We start from the raw sequence: 19659 nt of genomic DNA on the forward strand, positions 1-19659 counted from the left end.
GCACGGTTAAGTGGAGCAAGTTAGTACCAGACATCGCAACTGAATCCAGCTCTCCTGACTCCCAGGCATCTGCTCTGACAAAAGCAACCTGCTGACGACTAAGGCCAACATCACTGAAACTGGTGCCTGTATTTAGGCATTAAAAGTGTTTTGCAGAAACCTTAAAAGGTGGCTGTTGCTGCACAGCACCCACGCTTTTAACAAGGTTGCTATCTTCAGGCATTTTTGACCTGATTTCCTGATGCACTCAGCACCAATTTCTTGCACTGACCTTAACTGCAGCTGGAGGTGCTCAGCACCCTCTCAGAAATAGGCCATTGAGTTTAAAAATGTTGGCCTAAAGCCTTGATTGTTAATTGGATTCCAGGTAGGTTTCTGTTTAAGAAGAGCTGGCAAAGTTATTCCCTGCTGGCTCCTGGCCTTTGGGGCCTAGAAAGCCAGCATCTCTGTTCCACTCTTCACCCTAAGAGTTTGGGGACCTAGAAATGCCAGACCTAATCTCCAATTTCACTTAAAAAAATGTTTTGAGGCCTTTTCCTTGTGAAGAAAACATTCTTGAAAATGTAACTTCACCTGCAGGTTTGAAAGTTTTATCCCTGTTTTTGTGTAAAGAGTATAAATAATTCATGCCTTCCCTTTTGTCATGCAAGACTTACTGTTGGGACCTACACATTCACAGACTCAAACCTCTTGGGGTCATTGGAAAAACAATTCCTACCTGGAGGTAGTGGTGCCATTGCTGCTATGGCTGGTGCTATTCCCATAACAATCTGTCTGCTGGCCTCCAGAAAGCCTCTGACACAAGGAGGCAAACCCAGCCCAGTTTTAGTACCGATTTTCTTCAGCTGCCCCCCACAGTATGACAGAATATAGGTTCTGAATCACAGCTCTGCTACTGTTTCCAGTAGTGGTCTCAATCAAGATTCCTATTCTTTTCAATAGCCTAGAGTTTGCTTAATTCTGATTCAGCTCAGGTCAAAGGTATTTTAAAGTTGTTTCAAAACGTTGAGATCTTTGGGAGCATTTTACAATGCAGAGGTGTTCAGAAAATGTAACTACTAAAGAAAAGAGGTAAAGACTGGAAAATTAGTTTCAACATTGCTAGCCATGGAACATGACAGTTCAACCTGGACATCCAGAGAGGGATACACATAAAGTTATCTAAAACTTCTGGACACTCTCCTATGCTGCCTTTACCTTGCTCTGGTTCATGTAAGTTCCACTCTCAGCTGCTTGCAACAGGAGCTGAGAATGTTCTCCTGCTGTTTTAAACAACAAAAATAACATCTGCTATGAGTGCTTCATTCTTTCTTTCATCCTCTCCCTCGGGAAGAAACTGTGTATTTCAGTTTGGAAGGAGCTCTGTTGTGTATTGGGGTTTTGGGGGAGGTTCAGAAATCTGCATTCAGGTACATATTTATATGAGAGAAAGGAGCCTTTGGCACCTATAGATGACCTGTAGAGACCTATAGACTCTTGAAAGCATAAGCTGAGGACATTCATGGTAATACTTAGCTGTGGTGGAGTCTCTTTTGCATTCCTGGGCCAGCATACAGGAAGGTTCTAGCTCCTGTGCAAAGTAAGCTTCAGCTCTTTGATAATAACACTCACTAAGCAAGGCTGTCAGTCAGCTGCCAAACGGGAAGAGCTTTTCAGATGATCTCAGAGATGCACTGGACCGAGGCCAACAAAAATACTAAGGACCAAATCTTAGAGCACAACTGGATAAACATGTAGGCAGGCAGTGTAGAGAGGCACCAAGAGAACAGGTCTTCTTTGCTGCTGAGGAACATTGTGGCAGCTCTCTGCATTGGCTGGAATGTCCTACAGGCAAAGCCTACTGGCTTTGTGCCAGGTATTCTGTGCTGATGGAGTCCAGATGGGAAGTAGCAAGGGTATAAGTCACTGAAGCCAGATCCCTTTCCAACAGGATGGGAAGTAACTGCTGATACAATTATTTCTTACTCTAGTTTTTATGTCTGTGAAGTGGGGACAATTAATTACCCCCATGGATAACTAGTTATTAGTTAAACGTTAAGTAAATGCTCTACTTCTCTTAAAAAAGAAACAGTTTTTGTACTGGGCAAAATGGTCTTGGGAGGCCATGCAGTCTTGGGTGGTATCATATTCAGAACTAACTAGCATCCCTGATACAACACTGATCCCAAACAATTATGCTGCATTACTACTAAGCATTGTTACCTCTCTGACCCAGCAACACAAAAAAAAATCTAAAATGAACTAATTAACTCTGAACCATAATACATCACAAGAGCATCTCATGACTCCCTATAAACACTGAGTTATGCTGTGTTGGCTATGGAAGGAATTTTGGGGCTGGAAATAGGACAGAGTGGCTACTTCTCATCAGGCACAAGGGAAGCACTTACATCCATTCAAACACTTAAGTCCGAAGACTAAAGCAAAAGAAATAAGAACTGGAAAAAAGCATGACAACAGGAAAAGGAGGTTTTAGTAGGTGCGAATGACTTTATCATGACTTACTGAAAATTCAACATTACATTAAATTAGTTATAGGCTTCTTTATTTCCTTATTAATTAAAAGTTCAGTAGAACAGATAATGGGTGAAGAAAATTGTTTATCAGTATAGAAAGCTCTATGGTCATGCTTCAGGTATTCAAAATGAGAATTTCAACTTCTTGGAGACATCCAGGCACTCTGTAAGAACACATACCTTGCTGCTTCCTTATACAATATATGATATACTTCTGATTTTAAATATCATTACAAGTTGTTTTTTTTTTTTTTTTTCTAGGACTCTATTTCTGAAAAGCCCTTACAATATGAAGCAAGTCTTATTGAAAGTGTTCCATTCTAAAGAACAAATATTTTTAAGGACATGCTTTTTCATATTAACTTCATTAGTGTGAATATGTATATTTACTCTATATAGAGATATATGGATACACTCTATATAGAGATATATAAGAACACTCTTAATGCATACAGTTCTATTATTAAAAAAAAATTCTGCTTGCTTCCTTTCTACTGAGATAGTATAATCTCAAAAAAAAAAAAAAAAAAAAAGAAAAGAAAAAAAAAATTAAAGCTAGCTCAACAGCCATGGAGCACAAAGCCATTTAGGAGTGGTAAATGTGGGAAAAGAGTGAGATTTGGAAATGATTAAAATTAGTTTCTTTGTTTTCTCTGAGAAATGCACATGTTTTACTAATTAAATTTGCAATTAGAGAGAGACTAGAGAGGTAGATAGCAGTAATATAGGCTCAGGACACCAGGTTTCTGGTCTCATCTTGGCCACCAAACTGATGCATGTACCGCATCAGTCACTATACCCCTCTACACCTTTGTTTCTCCTGCTATTCTTCACCAGTTTGGGTGTAAACTCTTTGGAATGCAGAGTTAGTCTGTTGCTGCTTTTTGAACATTATAGCACCCACCTCAAACAGTCTGAGAATCAGTATAACAAAATACATTAATTATCATCTTGTTTATAAACACTTCTGTTTGGAACAAGCCTTGTCCCAAGTTTGCACAAGCCTTTAGAAGATGGTAAAGCAAAATGTAAATTCATATAAAATCTAATTATTTTAATTTAAAGGCTGACTAATGCATTGCAGGCTTGATTTTCAGGCTGGACATTTATTCTCTGTTCTCACCAAAACTTGGAACTATGAGTTTTTCTTGCGTTCCTAACAAAGGTCTGGAATAAAGTCATGGAAATCTCTAAAAAGAGTGATAGTTTTTTATGGTGGATTTTGTGTTCTGTTTGTTTGTTTGTTTTTGTTTTTGTGAAGATTGGTAGTGAGGAGATAGTAACTTCCCTGAGGTGAGATGAGTGTAGTAAGTAGGGATTTTTATTTTCCTATAGCCTGCTTTTCCAGAAACAGGAGTCAGAAAATAAAAAGCAAAGAAGGTAAAGAGTCACACTGGGCCAAAACCAAATCAAGCATCATTACAACACATTTCTTTTCTGTACCCCTGAATTCATTCCTTTTGATTATCGGTACTATACACAAAGATAGGACTCCAACGCTATTGTGTTCTGTTCTGCTCTGTCTTGTTCTTATTCTGCCCTACAGCCACGGAGTGCTGTCCATGGTTTCTAATCTGAGACGATTAGCATCTCTCATGCATGGGAGATGCACTTCAGATGCATGTTTAAATTAAAAGCAAGAAACTGCTCCTGTTAGAGGGCATAAATACACTGTTATGCTGCAAGCCCCAACACAAGCCACGGTAATGCAAAAGGATAGAGAAACATAAGCCGGAGGCTAGTTGCCAAAGATTCCACTGCTTCAGCTGGTAGATAGCCTGAACAAAGCAGTGCTTCCTAGAAGAGGTTTTAAATGAGATCTTAAGATCAATGTATTTTCAGTAAAAGCAGATTCCTAAAGTCAGTACCTACAGCTCTGCCTATGTGCTTTGCTGCTCTTTCACCATCCAGGGTGAATTGGAGGCAAACGCAGCGAGCAAGTGATCCTAGCAAATGTGAATGGCATCATGGAATGACATTTTAAAAAACATAATGTGTTCCCAACTGGGGTGGGGCTACCCAAGTTGATTAAAATAATGAACATAATGAACTAAGTGAATAAGAAAATGAATACCTTTCAATTTTTGCCAATGTAGATAAGCCAGGGAGAAGCTGTCTCTAAGGGTATGGAGATATGGTCTATTAAGAGCTTTCTGCAGGATGGAACAACCAACACACTGATTGTCACCTAGCCAATGTAGAGCATAATTTGTCTCTCTGTGGGGAGATCCTTTTGTGCCCTTCACTAGAAAACCAGGTGCTCCAGTTAACACTGAAGTTTTAATGAACTAGGCAGCAAAATCTTGCCCTGAGTCTTCAGCAGGGTTGAATTTTGAGTGGAAAAACATGTGTTTTTATTATAGTAAAAAAGCCAGGAGGCAGCTGCTTGGAACCTTATGTGTTTTGAAATGAGATCATATTTACGGAGACAGATAAACAAGGAGGTGATCTTATGTGCCACTATTACGTGTGCATCTCTGTGTATTTTGCATCTTCAAAATCCAGTTACTTACTCTGCTTCTTTTAAAACCCAAGGTAAATTCTGCTGATAAGACTCATTTCTATTCTCTTGTTCCTGTTTCTTTTCAGTTTTCTTTTGCACACTTGCACCATCTTACTATTTTTTATGTCGTTTTTTTCCTTTTAGTTTGCCTTCCCTAGCAATCTCTCCTTTGTCTTTTCAGACACTGTTCACCTCTCTACTCTACACTTCTGCATTTTGATTTATCAGTGATGAACAATGGAATTTGCAGGAATTACTAAGACAAAAACATTTTAATATTTTCTTTCTGAAGAAGTTTCACCTCATTGGGGATACTTTGCAAAGCAACCCTGCAAAAAATAAGAGCAACAAGAACAAAACCCCCCCAAAAAACCAAGCCAACACCAAAAATATTGACTGAAAGAAGGCAAAGAAAATGATTCAAAAAAACCCCATGCTGTGGTTAAAACAAATATAACAGAACGAGTTTCTGACCTTCTCTCATTTCACTCAATTTCTACTTCCCACAAACACAATAGCTATCTATACAACCCAGACCATTTTCTGACTTCAAAACTCAGTTTTCTATCTTCCTGTCCACCACTACGAATGACTATTTTTTTTCCCTTAAACATTTAACATTATCTTTTCTTTGTCTTCTCTCACCTTGGGTCAGAGCTTGCACTAACACCTGGTACAGACAGTAAATGAAACAGGTTTGAATTTATTAAAAAAGTTACAGCACAGGCACTTTGAAGTGCCACAGATACAATGCTCCACATGACCTGCAGCAACACAGAGAGCAAGGAAGGCTATCAAAAAGGCTTTCTTCCATATTGCTCCTATGCATAAATATGGATTATTAAAAAAGGAAAAATACAATACAATTGACACAAATTCTGATTTCTTACATGATGAATTGATGCACGGCTTAAATTCTTTTATTTTCCTTTTTCTTCAAAGAGGTATCTCATAATCATCATACCAAATATTTGTATTGGGTTTTCAGTATGTAAAACATTCAGTAATTGAAATATTAAATGAGCATATGGATGCACGTGTCTCATCAGCCTCTGCTGATGAGATAAAATACAGCTCTCGGGCAAAGCAAAATTAGTTGTGAACATCCTACCCAGTCAAAGGACTTCGAAATGTGGGCTCTGCTATTAAAATCTACTGAAAAATACTTGAGTGTCAAAAAATTCTTTAATTCCATATAAAAATCACATGGCAGGTGGCAGAGGAAGGGCTGCTTACTGTGTAAACAGTACAAATACTTTTCCTTGCTCTGTCTCTACAGATCATCTGAAATCTTTTCCTCTGTTAACCGAATTTAATATGTAAATATGAACTAAAATAATTTAGGAACAATTTTCTGCTGCTGTCTCAAAATACACTACCGCATCAGGAATACGCAGCATCACCTCTCCTCACAAAACAAGCTACTTCAGGTACTAATATGGAGTAAATAACTCCTTCACCCAAATTTGTTTTCAGATCTTTTCTGGCATTTACTGTCTTCTCTCTTTTCTTTTGTTCTCATTAATAATCTACTATAATCATATCCCGGGTCAAACAAACAGCAGACAAGGAGACAGGTAACACTTGTTTGACTGTATATATGTATTTTCTTCCCACTAAGTTGGGATTTATGGGAAATTGGTTTGGCCAGTAGGTAAATGAAGATAAATTCTGTCTCTTTTTCCCTCCCATTCCTGCACTGTCACATCAGTAGTTAGGTTTTGTGGCAGAAGAATACACTATTTCCCATTTCAAAATACGACAGCAATTCCTCACTCTTCAATTATATCTTGAGATGCAATGATATACTAAGAAAAAATCCAAAGGTGGCTCCCAGACTTCAGGTCTGTAACAGTGGTTTTCTGCCAGCAGCTTTTTGAAGCCGTGGGAGTTGAATTATCTACCATTTCCCTTATCCTTCCTTCATTCCCATCCTAGTGATGAAGAAGTATCAGAGGAGGTCATGGCAAGCAAATCTACGAACTCAGCTATCAAATACACAACGCTATTATAACCCCCAGGTAGCAAGTGTGTACCTGCAGCTCTGTTTGGAAGAAGAACTTCTGTGGACACTGTGTGCAGTCATAGATCTTGTCCTCTTGTCCATGGGCTGAGAAAATGTGCTGCTGCAACTTGTTTGCTTGGACAAACACTAAAATAATAGACAAACAACGAGTTTTTCATTATTTCACATAGCAAGTGAAGCATTTTTTATAAACAAGTTCCCACTAACGCTCCGCAATTCCAAGAGGTAAAATTAAGCTGGCATACTCTAATTTCACATTATGCCGCTGCTATAAAGAGTACCAACAAACTCTATTTAACTGTGAAGCGTGATCCTTTTTCATTTTAAATGGATTGAAACAGATGTCTGGCTTCCGAAGAAATTTAAAAGAAGGAAGCAAAAGGAGACCCTAGCAGGACAACAAGTGAAGTTTACATTTAAACATATAAAAATGCCATTTTCTCTTCAGAATTATTTCTTCATGCTTACTGAACTTTGATTGAACACATACAAACTTATTTCCTAGCAACCAGCAGGTTTGAAAAAAAGCATAGGTTCCAAAGTCCTGTTTACTGCGTTTGCCTAAAGTTAAAGCCAACAATCAGCTCTGTATTTAAATGTGTTAATGCTAAAAATTATATCCCACAGCTACACTGGGGCAATGTCTATAAATGTGAAACAGAACTGCAGGTAAATTCTCTTTGGATACTTTAAGATCAACTCTGCCTACACACTGAATGCAAGGGTTTCAATAATATAAACATGTTCAATTTTAATGACTACAAAACAAGGCCCTAAGACTGTGTAACAGTTTACCTAGGAGACATACTATTAATAATTAAATTGTATATGCCAGAGGCAGTGTTTGGGTTGGCAGCACTGACTTCTGATGGATGCCTGGTGCACTGTGACCTAAAAAAGTTTGCATCTACAATATTAATCTGTATAGGCAGGGAAAGGATTTATTAAAGATGCTGGCACTTGACTTTGACTCCACTCCTAATCATTAAAATTATTCTAATTGCAAGGCAACAAAAAAAAAATATCAGAATATTGTTGTTCTGAGTCATACATTTTAATCACATTTCTCATTACACTGAAAAAAGGGACTCAGATTCCATTTTCCATATAAAACTAATATCGGGGATTTTCATTTCTTGTTAATATTCTAGCAAGACGCACTGAAATAATTTAATAGCATATTGCTAATAAAACACAATTGTTTATGGTTAATGCGCAGTACCTATTTACCCCATCAGCTAAAAGGAAAAAGTGCTCCACACAGATTGGAATCGACTTATCTCCATACTCTTTAACACATCTTACAAGGCTACTGGCTCAAACATTAAAGGACTACTTTTATCAGGAATCTAGCTCACGTGGAGAATTGTCAATGGGAACTCCTTACAGATGCAAGTTTTTATATTGCCTTTACAATTCCCCCAAACTTGGAAATCTAAGACCCATGGTGTCATGCTAAAAAAAGATCACTTCATAGCATGTATGCAAAGGCAAGAGGGAAAAAAAAAAATAGCAGGATCAGTAATAAAACTAAAAAAATGCCACATTGAAAGAAATATTGTATGCAGATGCTGGATAGGCAAACTGGTTACAGCTGTACTATCCAGGCCCAGACATCACTGATATAAGTAGTGCAATGAAGATGAACTACACATTTAAAAAAAATTTATAACCTGTAGAAATGTGTGGAAACTCAACACAGTTGAGGCAATATTCATTAATGATCACTCATTCTGAGAGACAAAGAATGCAATTTTCATTTTCCTCTGTAGCATGTACTTAGGTTGTATTGGAAGGGGAGCTGCCAAACAAAGAGGAGTAAAATGAATTTATCAGAGGTTCTGTTTGTCTATCAGTGAAAATCCTTCGCTTCCATTAATGGGGAACAAAAACTTTGAATGGCTTCCAGAATTAGCATGCCATTGATGAGAGAATACTCAAAGTGTGTTCTGTCATGTTTGTGATCATCTTTGATTTTCATCTTGTAAAGAAAAATTATGCACGTAAGCTACACATTAAGACTTATGTTTTAGGTTATTGTTTTATAAAATGTCCTATTAAGAAGTCCTTAAAAAATGCACAGCTCCATAGGCATCCTTTTAATGTGTTTTCATTTCCAACAACAGCTTTTTTCTGCTCCTCATTATGGCCCAAACATTGCAGCTCCTCATTATGGCTGTACTGGGTCAAGTTATTTTCTCACTTGGGTTTTACTATCGAATAACACCACTGACTTGGGGAGGACTATTTTGTGCTTGAACCTATGTCAGGGGAGAGCAGAACTTGACTTGTGGCAAGACAGCATGTTTTGCTTTCTAAAGCACAATACAAGGGCGTTTCCTCTCACCAGAAGCCAACAAACACAAGTGGACTCTCCTACTCATTCAGAGAACAGTGCTGTGAAGGCTACATCTAGCAGTTCTGCTTTGAGATGTGTCATTTTAAACGAAACATGCATAGCTTTAAAGTACAAATTTATGGGCAGTTTTAATGCCAGCAAGTTTGGAGTGTGAAGATGGTGAGTGTGACATCATGGAAGGTAACAGATTATAATTTCTGTAATCGTAAAAAACTCAGCAGTTCTAACTGAAGAGATTGAAATGCCATTCTTATAGATGGATGCTTGCCCTCCCAAGAAGCTCAGTTTTCTGAATGGTTTCTAGTTAACATTACTAATGAGCACAAATTGACCTAAAGCCAACACACGAAACATTATAACAAAATAATACGTGGGAGTTCTGCACAGGCGCAGAAGAGGCAGGATTGAGACAAGCGGCGATCGCCTCCTACCTGTAAAGCACACCGGACATTTGAAGGTGCCCCCCATGCCTTCAAAGCTGTGCTCTATCAGGTGGCACTGGAGTTTGGCAGGAGAGTCAAACGTCTGATTGCAGAGCTTGCATTCATGGTTCAGTCCTTCATCTGTGGGAAAAATGAGAGTAGAAGTGAAAATCACTATGGGCCTTACAAAAGAGCATGTCATACATGATCTATGAACAGAATGAGCTTTTTGTTTTGCTCAGCTCAGGAAACTGGATGCCCCTCAGCATCCAGAGCTGCTAAAGTGTTTATTTGCAAGGTTTCAGCATGTAGGAATTTAACTGGGCATTAAAATACAGCTTCTTCAGAAACAATTGCCACTAGATAGGAAAGCAGAGCCTTAGAGATCAGTAGGAAACGATGAATAGAACCAGAAGTAGCATCTCTTAGAGGAAGCACTCAATCACAAACAAGAACACTTCCAAAGCAGTGCAGGAATTGAACGTTGCTCACACAGCACTCCACAAGCCACAAGCAGGAAACTCCAAGTGCACGCTTCTGCCGCTCTGGCTGACAGCAGTGGGTCATGGGAGGGGAGGTATTTTTCACCCCTGCATCACCCCTCCTCCACTATCCCAGTCTTGTGGGCACATACAAAACCTTTTGCAAACGTCAGGATTTCCCAGCTCCCTTTCTGACAAATCCTGCTATTTGCATTTTCCCCATACACCAGCTCCAGGAAGTCCCCACGTGTTTCCTGACACAGCTTTCCTGTCAATGCCACGTGGCTCCCACCTCCTGCCGCCCGTTCCTGCATTTCCTCCCATTGTGCTGGGAAGCCCCGTGCCTCACCGCCAGGTCCCTTCCTGAGGGTGCTGCAGGACCTGCAGGCCGCTCAGCGGCTGTGTCCTACTTAGAAACAGTTGCTAGGTGAGTGGTGGTTTCCAGCCCTGCTGCAGAGGCCTCAATTCTCACAGCGTGGCTCAGGAAAGGTCCTTCTGTACATCACCCGTGTGCGACACCAGTGGCATTGATGCGCAGGTAAAAGCAGGGTTTGATTACCAACAAACAGGAAGGATACACAGGGTAACTGGTGCCACACCACCAGCTCTCAGATGAAAAGGAGCCACATAGGTGAGCACGCTGCCTGCCCAAACACCTCAGAAGGCTGCCCACTTCTGCCCTACAACCTATGGAGACCAGTAGCTGCAATGGCTAATGCTTGCTACTGCGTATGTGGGAAAGCACATGTGCATGGGTGCAATGCTCCATACCACACACAGCAGTTCTCTAGGCCTGCTGACGCCCCATCCCTGGAGACATTCAATGCCAGGCTGGATGTGGCTCTGGGCAGCCTGGTCTAGTGGCTGGTGATCCTGCACATAGCAGGGGGGGTTGAAATAATATGACCATCTTTGTCCTTTTCAACCCAGACCTTTCTACGATTGATTCTATGATTCTGTGACGCTTGTTACTTAGGAGTCATCTGAAAAAAGGCCCTGGTGATGTTGTGGTTTGGTACCAACATCACACTCAAGGCTTCTGACTCCCAGCCCACATGAACATGTACTGATTTCCAGCTGGACTCAATGAAAATAGCCTTCAGTACCAACCTGGACAAAGGCTCAGGACAATCTCTGCTGTTTTGCCACCACAGCCTCTCTGGATACGGAGGCAGGGGATGTCAGGCTGCTGATGGACATGTTTCATCCAGACTGTCATACTGGCCAAACGTATTCTGAACTACAGGGGATACACTGGGTAGGCAACATCTCTCATAACGTGTTAAGAGATAAATTAGCAAATATGTATCAAATATCTGCTATTTCCTTATCAGGGAATTTTTCAGCAGATTCTCAAGAATTGCCTGGGATTTTGTGTTCTCCACCATCACTGACAAAGCCTTTTGGCATCCCTTGTTTTTGCTACTGCTGAGCAAAAGTAAGCTTGGCCCACACAAGCACTACGAAAGGATGCACGAGGGAAAAGATCTGACATACAGCAGTCTGTATGTCTAAGAGAGACAGTCATATTCAGTGAGGCAGACTGTACACCATAATCTCCAAGCAGGCAACCCACATCTGTGAGCAAGCTGAAGAACTGAGCATACTGAAAAGAGGATGAAAACTCAACAAACTACACACAACTTCCTCTGAACCTCTTTCCTGAACTTATAGACAATGATCTGTAAGAGACCTATAGAGTGCCACGTAATCGGATCATTTCTTCTGTGCCCAAATCCTTGTCACGGTCATTACAAAACAGATAGTTCTGAGGACAGTGAAAGTCCCCAGAAAAGGATAATTGTGGGTGAGAAAGCCTACAGGGTGAAGTTTCTTCATCAAACTGTTTGTGCTGATACACACAGCCAAAGCAATTAGGACAAAGGGAGCTCCATCTCAGGATCTTCCACATGTCAAGGTGAAGATAATCGATGCCAATTCTCAAATCACAGAGTTACTGTTGGCCAAGTGTAAATGAACCACACTAATCATCCTAGAGCATGGGAACATTGAACAGGGATTTCTTCAAACATTTCAGGGGAGAAAGACTTCCTAAAAAGACACATTTTTATAAGGAGCTACAGAAGAGAGAAAAGGCTTTTTTTTTTTTCCCTTTCTTCCTTTTACCCTGCCTAATGAGGAAAAAGTAGGAAGAAAGGCACGCACTCCTGATGCCAAAGCAAAACTAATTTTAGGCACGCAGCACTTATACTTGTTCAAGAAGAACTGAACCCCATTAAATGTGACCCTATTGTGTTTCCTGTACCACACAGACGTGAGGTGATCTCCTGGTCACAAACATCAAAACCACTTTGATTACCCTATGTTGCAAATCTGACTTACAAACAGAGTTTGAAAAATCCCCTCACCCACTCGCCTGGGGCAGATAGGAAACTTCCCCAGGCAAGAGACATCCATTTGTGCAGAATCTAAGCTTTCTCTTAAAAATAAAATGTTTTTATTCTGCTAGCTCTAAAGACCACATTTAAAATATGACCACATTTGTATAACTAATAGAACCATTTTTTTCCTAAGTTTCACTGCTCAGGGAATTTTAACCCCCTCCCCTCACTGTTTCTTTCACCCATTTTTGCACTTTACTTGCTTTGCGCTGCTTCCTCGGAACAAAGGGCAAGGTTCCAGTTCTTGCACTCAGGAATGTGACACCAGCATCATTTAAATTCAAGAGACAGATAAGGTTACAGTACTGGCACAGGAGCCAGGAGTGTTGGTGTCCATTGCAACCTCTGACACTGACTTACTCTCACCACCTTCAGCACGACAACACAGCCTGTGTTTCTCAGAGTACCCATCTCTAAAGAGGAGGTGTTAATTTTTAATTTCTTCTTTAATAGGCTGACCTAATTTGTATCCCTTAAGACTTTTAATACTAGAGGGATAGAAGAGCTGGAGAAGAGCACAGGACTAGCTACTGTACATGGAAGACTTCCAGAATCACTGTGATCTGCCTAAGAAATGGCTGAAGATACATGTGCAGGTGCAAAAAAGCCTGCTTGTTTGGGTCACAAACACTGCAGAAGGATGAGGGAATAAAGGCTCTGCTCTCCACAGAGAGTTTAAAAGCAAGGCCAGCATTTTATCTCTTACTGGCATGAAAGAGCCAGGGTGTGGCAGCTCTTGCAAAGGGGTGCCAGTTGTGGAAAGAGAATGCAAAAGGCTCTGTTTACACACCAACCTCTGCCTTGCGCTTCATGTTTAGCAAACAGCTTGATAGGATGCTATGAAAGTGCAAAGTATGATACCATTAATAAATAAAGGAGCAGACAAATGTCTCATTTTCAGTTTCCATTTGGGATAAATGTGAAATGGAAAGGAGTGTCAGATACAGTCCAAGAGGCTCTCCTTCCCTGCAGTAAGAGCTACTGCTCTTTGTCATTATGTGGGGAGGGGGGGTGAGGAGGGGAAAGGAAAAAAAAAAGTGCTGAGCAGCTTTAAAAAATTCAATCAAAATAATCTGCTCTTTGGAAAGGTGGCGGCTGACAGTAATTGGAAAATACTGTCTGACTCATTTATTAAAGTGAAATTCAGAGTCAATTGATTTAATAACCATTAGAATATTCTATTAAGGATATAATAGGTTGGCACAGCCCTATATTTTATTAAGAGTTATAGGTAAGAAATAAGCAACGCTATGGAATTCTAGACAACTGGTGTATGGATTAGACTGAAAATATGGTTTGTAAAACAGGTATGAAAGCACCAACTATCAGGAGGAGGAATAGGAAAGTACATTACAGTGCAAATGAGTTGGCTGAACGATGAAAAAGAAATTAACCTTTAATATAAAGCCTGCACTTTTCCAAATCTAACAGAAAACTGTGCACTGCATTCCCTGATGTGGTACATCGTAAAACAAGTCAGCACGTCCTTCACATTATGGATCCAAGAATTCCTTAAGAAAGGCAAGAACAAAGTACCCACAATACCGCATAGAACTCCTGCTTACTGTTGCCCTTACATAGCTAGGGTATGAGTTTGGACATGGTGAAGACCCAACAGGATTGATGAGGATGGTTTATCCACTGCTGGTAGATAATTTAGTTTGATGCAGGCAGAATTTCTGCATAAGTAAATTACTTTCCATTTGCAATTTTTACTCAGATTGTGGGAAAATGTAAACAAAAATCATTGCTAAATAAATGCATTTAATATTCATATAAATGCTTAATATTTGCACAAATGTTAAATGTTTTGATGGGGATAAGTAGATTTTAATTGAGGTGCAGCCACTAACTTGATAACCAGGTAGAAAAGCAAACAAAATCAGTGTTCATGCCAGGAATATTTTCAGATTTGGGGATCCTTTGTACTTGCACCAGCCACTCCTGTTGCACAGCTTCCATGTTTCTGTAGGGCCAGTGAGCTACCCCCATCTGCACCACCCCAGATACTGCTTTGGATGACCTGGACCCACTTTTGTTGGCAACAACAAGCACAACCTGCTCATTTTATGGAAGACCCTGCCATTTTAATATACACTTTAATATACAAGCGAAACCCTTAAAGCAGCCTTTAGACTGCATGCCTCATGTTTATGCTTCTTGCTCTTCAATAAAAACAAAACTAGAGCAGCTACAAGCAAATGTTCAGTGGCTGACTTACATGCAGCTGTTAAGTCAGTAACCACTGGGGGCCCTCTTATATTGTCTGATCAACACTACAGCCATTACTGAGTACCAATTTGTAACAGTTTATAAGTAACTCTCTCTTATTTACCCTGGAGATTGTCCAGGAGGGTCCTTCTTTCTTTTACTCTACAGAAATCTATACGCAAAGGTCCAAAGATGATGATGCCCTCCTGGTAAATCATCACAAAGCTGAGTCCATGCTTAAAAGCATCTACAAAAAGCAGCGTAAACTCTGCCCTCCACGTTGAACACAGGAATGAAATGGCCTGCAGTCCCTGCATTTTTTCAAGTCTGAAGCACGTACAGCTTTCACATTCCATGTATTTTCTCACATTTTCTTTTTATCAAGCAAACTATGCCCCTAAACCAATTTCTCCTATTTCTCCTTCTTCGTATTTCTTTCACTCTTCCCCAAGTTAATTTTGCAGCACACATTTATAAGGCAGAGATCTGAGGAGTAACGAAGGAATGCCACAGACTACAGCTAACCCCTTGGCTACAACATCTCCTACTGAAAAGCAAGGAAGGACAAAACACACCATACAACACTTTACATTTGCAGGATATACAGTTGTTTCTGCTTTCTGGTTTGCAGTGCTGGGTTTGTTATTATCTTTGTAATTCTGCTGGCCATAAGCACATGCATCAACATCTACATGTCACCAGAGACAACCTCATTCCTGCTGGAAACTTGGGTCTCTGCATGGCAAATGTCTGAGTGACAAGTTTCTTCACCTATAGGGAACATGCAACACTTCTTTGAAGGCTTGAAGCTGCAGTGAAACAGTCCTGAAGTCTCCAGGACCATGTTCATAATTTCCCCCTGATTGTAACAGTACTTTTGTCATTTTCAATTTCTCAAACATGATCACAAACCCCTCATGAATAACGCTATCCATTGTGGTGCTAATTTTGGAAGCTGACATGAAAAGCACGGGAATACAGAGATAAAGAAGTGGATGTACTACAGGTAAAGCACACAGCTGTAAACTGCAGCAGGAAGAAGACAACGGCTGGAATTTGCAACCGCAAGAGGAACCTGTCATGGAAAACCAGGGGTTTTAAGGTCTTGACTAACAATTGTATCCACTGGGATGGGATGGAGGATTGGGTGGAAAGACAGAAGTACAACCTTGTTTCTCCTGCAGTGCTCAAGGCAAATTTTGGAGTCCGTGGGCTGATAAATTCCTCCTGCTCTCTTCACTCTTATCCTATAATAGAGTAATGACTGGTTGTAACCTAAACAACACCTCCCTCCTTGCTTCTTTCACCTAGAAATGATTTTTGGTCAAAAAAATCTGCTTCAGCCAGAAGACGGAAGTGGACAAGATGCAAGGAACAATCCTAAACCCTTAGAGTCACCAATGTTAGCCTCCTAAATGGCAAGTGGAGAACAGGCAATGACTGATTCTGTGCAGGCACACTGTCTGTTGCAAATGTGCCAGTATAAAAGGAAGAAGATGGTGAGGACAGGTTCCCAAACAGCAGCAGCAGATAGGAAGACTTGGTATAAACATCAAGAATGAGCATGACAGCCTTCTGTAGCACACTGTTACAGCTACAGCAAAGGGTGCTGACTGATGGAGTGACAAGGAGCTGGGATCCACCTCCTCAATTAAAGCAAAAGTTCATCTCTCCAGGGCCAGATTTTGAAATTAGATCTGCTTAAGGGAAAGCCAGTCTACTGCATCTTTCATTCCACCGTATTTTTGTCTGAAGCAAGGGATGCATTTCAGTTCACCAACTGTTCACTTTTTTTGCTTGGTTGCACTCACTTTGGCTGCTTGTAAGTGAACTCTTCTTACCACACGTGTCTTGCATGTTCCAATAAAACCACAAGTTATCTAGCTATAGTGAAGCTGGATTAAAATATATGAAGGGCAACTGGCAGGATCTATTTCTTAATAACTGTCATGTTTTCAGCTCAAGTGAAAATGATTTAAATGGAGAAAATGCCCTCTCTATCAAAGAACAGGATTTTCTGGGCAACTGCCTACCAGGAGAGAGTTCAGGAATTCAGCAACAGGGCTATTCACCGGCTGATGGGACATGCATAATTTGCTACTCCTTGTCTGTAACTGCACCACCAAAAGGTATTAAAATTTGTTCAAAAAAAGTGTGCCTTGCATCTCATAGCTATACACATTACAAGGTTACACTAGATGGCTGCAGTAAAATCCCATGTGATACAGCTTATTTTGGAAACAATTTTTCCATAGGGTATAAAAAGGAATTTAAACGGGCAGAAATAATCTGACTGGTATGAGATTTTTTTGTAGACAGATGATCCAGTTCAATGTTTTCCTTTTCAGACAGCACTCCGTGAGCACTGATTAAAAGCTTGGAGACCAATCCTTCAAACACTGGCACAACCAAGGCAGGGGAGCGGGCCTCTTATCATACGAGGCTCTTCTCCAGACTTTTCATGGGACTAAATTCTGCCAAAGTGCATGAGGTTGAACCCTTCATCCTTATAGTGCACATCAAGATACGGATTATTATCTGCACTTTACAGATAAAGAAACCAAACTCCAGAGCTGCCAGATGCCTGTTTCTGCACACCATACAGAGAATGAAAACTCTCAAATTCATCTGCATAAAGAATCAGATGCTGCTTCTTTTGCCCGTTGTTACAAACACGGTGTCAGAATTAAGACTGACCGATTTTTGTGTTTCTTCTTTGAGCTAAGTTCCTATTTTTTCCTAACAAAAATGACCAAATGGACTAAACCTTCTCCAGGAAAGTAAAATTACAATTTGAGTGGCTCAAAATCCGCCTGGGAAAGTACCTATTAACAATTAAATCAAACTATGGAGGAAGAAAAAAAAAATGAAAATGTCACACATTTGCTCAGAAGAATTTAAAACACATTATTCAATCCGTTTAAAAATTTCTGTTCACTGTATAGTTTTTGCTTTCTGGATGGAGAGCCAACATTCTCTGTTATTTGCTGTTCAGTATCTATGTGCCCAATAACATGTATGTGCCCAATGATCTGAGACTTTTGGAACTGTAGAAGAGCAGGAATATCTACTTTTAAGTAATGCACAAAGAAAACACAAGTTTCACAAGTTGTTGAACTAGAAGAGGCTATTTCATGTTGCATAAATTAAACACAACATGCTCTAAAGTTAGGGCTATTGGGAAAATATCTCCTGCTTGGAGACAACCTAAACCTCAATATTAATTCTAGGCAACAATGGACCATCAGTAGAAATTATGTTTTGTAAACAACTCTCACCAAGTATTTCTTCTGTTCTGAGTATACAGAAAAGGTCAGGGCTGCCTTCTTTTTTGTTTGGCATGAAACCATTAGAAGTCTGGAAGATAAAGTCTCTAAGTGCTGAAATGCTGTTTATCCTACCCACAAAGGGAGAGAAAAATAAGGAAACCAGAAACAAAAGAAAGAATGAAATAAAATTGGGTTTTCATGGATTACTGGATATTTTCAATTGTTAGAAGGAAGACCTAGCAGTGTTTTCCTGGATTTTAAAATACGCTACTTACTATTGATATTTTTTGTCCAAACCCAAATGCATTTGTATTTAGATTATTTGGTATCTTCTTATATAGTTAAGGGACACTTTGAAATGAGTAGCAGTTGCTGGGTTAATGATCCAGTTCTTAAGCTTATTTAGGGGTGTACCAACACTCTGCTTTCTTTTCTCTCAACTTCCATCTCCTCCCCAAGCACCCCCTTTTCAGCCCTCAGAAAAACCATGGAGGATGAAGCGGTTCAGGCTGTTAAGACCCTCAGGTCTATGCTGATAACTGGGCATTTAATTAGATTTTTTCCACCCGAGCAAACTGCTTTGGCAGCTAAGGCCCATCTCTTTGTACAAAAAATGTATGATAATGATAAAGCTCCATTTAATATAGATTATTATTTTTATTACTCATCTGACTTAGTTTGCTATTTTATTTAGGAAACCATGAGAAAGCTCAATTTCAATTTCCTTGTTTCTATGTTTGATCTTGCTTACAGCATATGCAAGCAGCTTTGGGCTCACATATCAAAAAAGGACCAGACTTCATTTGAAACCTACTCCACTCTCCTTCCCACTTTCTCTGCTGGTACTAAAATTTCACACTGAGCTGAACAAACAGCTGATGGGATTTCAATATTAAAAGTTCTTCGGTTTGCAGATAAGAGAATAATGAGAGCCAATTAGTTATTTTTCATTTTGTTACATTCGGTAACAGGTTTGTGGGTTGTTGTTCTTTACTTTTTAAACAAAATTCTACATGCCACTTGAACAAACATACTGCAACTCCTCATCGAACTTATTTCCTCACTGAAGCAAGGATTCTGTTTTCTACTATTCTAGCAATAAAGAAGTTCACTCTCCAGTGAACGTTCAGTAGTGGGATAAAAAAGTTATGAACATATAATAAGGGAAAAAGAGGAAAAACAACAAGCAGAGAAGAGACAGAAGTTGGCTGAAAAGAGATGTGTGATTGACAGGCAAAGGAGAGAAAAATGCAAGAAATGAAGGAATTTACAGGGGCTTGTTGGGGAGGGGGAAGATACTGTAGCAACAAGAACGATGAGAGGTAAGCTGCAAAGGAAAGGTGACGGAGAAGAAGAGGTGGCAAGCGGAAGCAGGACAAGGGCATGAAAATTAGTTGAAGAGAAAGAGGCAAAAGAAAGTCTTGATTCAACACTTATTTAAATTCCACTGTAAAATTGCAAAGCAATCA

The 19659-nt window shown here is 39.9% G+C and overlaps 1 protein-coding gene across 2 annotated transcripts in view; it reads right to left on the bottom strand.

Annotated features, from left to right (window-relative positions):
* ZNF521 (zinc finger protein 521) overlaps window positions 1-19659 on the bottom strand; it is a 236265-nt gene that overhangs the window by 20875 nt on the left and 195731 nt on the right. For both annotated transcript variants that reach the window (XM_042868903.1, XM_042868902.1), the window contains 2 exons: window positions 9836-9967; window positions 7056-7171 (listed from right to left, as the gene is read on the bottom strand). In XM_042868903.1, the coding sequence (XP_042724837.1) occupies window positions 7056-7171; window positions 9836-9967 (248 nt within the window). The remainder of the gene's footprint in view (window positions 1-7055; window positions 7172-9835; window positions 9968-19659) is intronic.

The sequence above is a fragment of the Lagopus leucura genome, unplaced genomic scaffold, assembly GCF_019238085.1.
Source record: "Lagopus leucura isolate 7727_CA_CO unplaced genomic scaffold, USGS_WTPT01 Super-Scaffold_100002, whole genome shotgun sequence".
Lineage (NCBI taxonomy): Eukaryota > Metazoa > Chordata > Aves > Galliformes > Phasianidae > Lagopus > Lagopus leucura.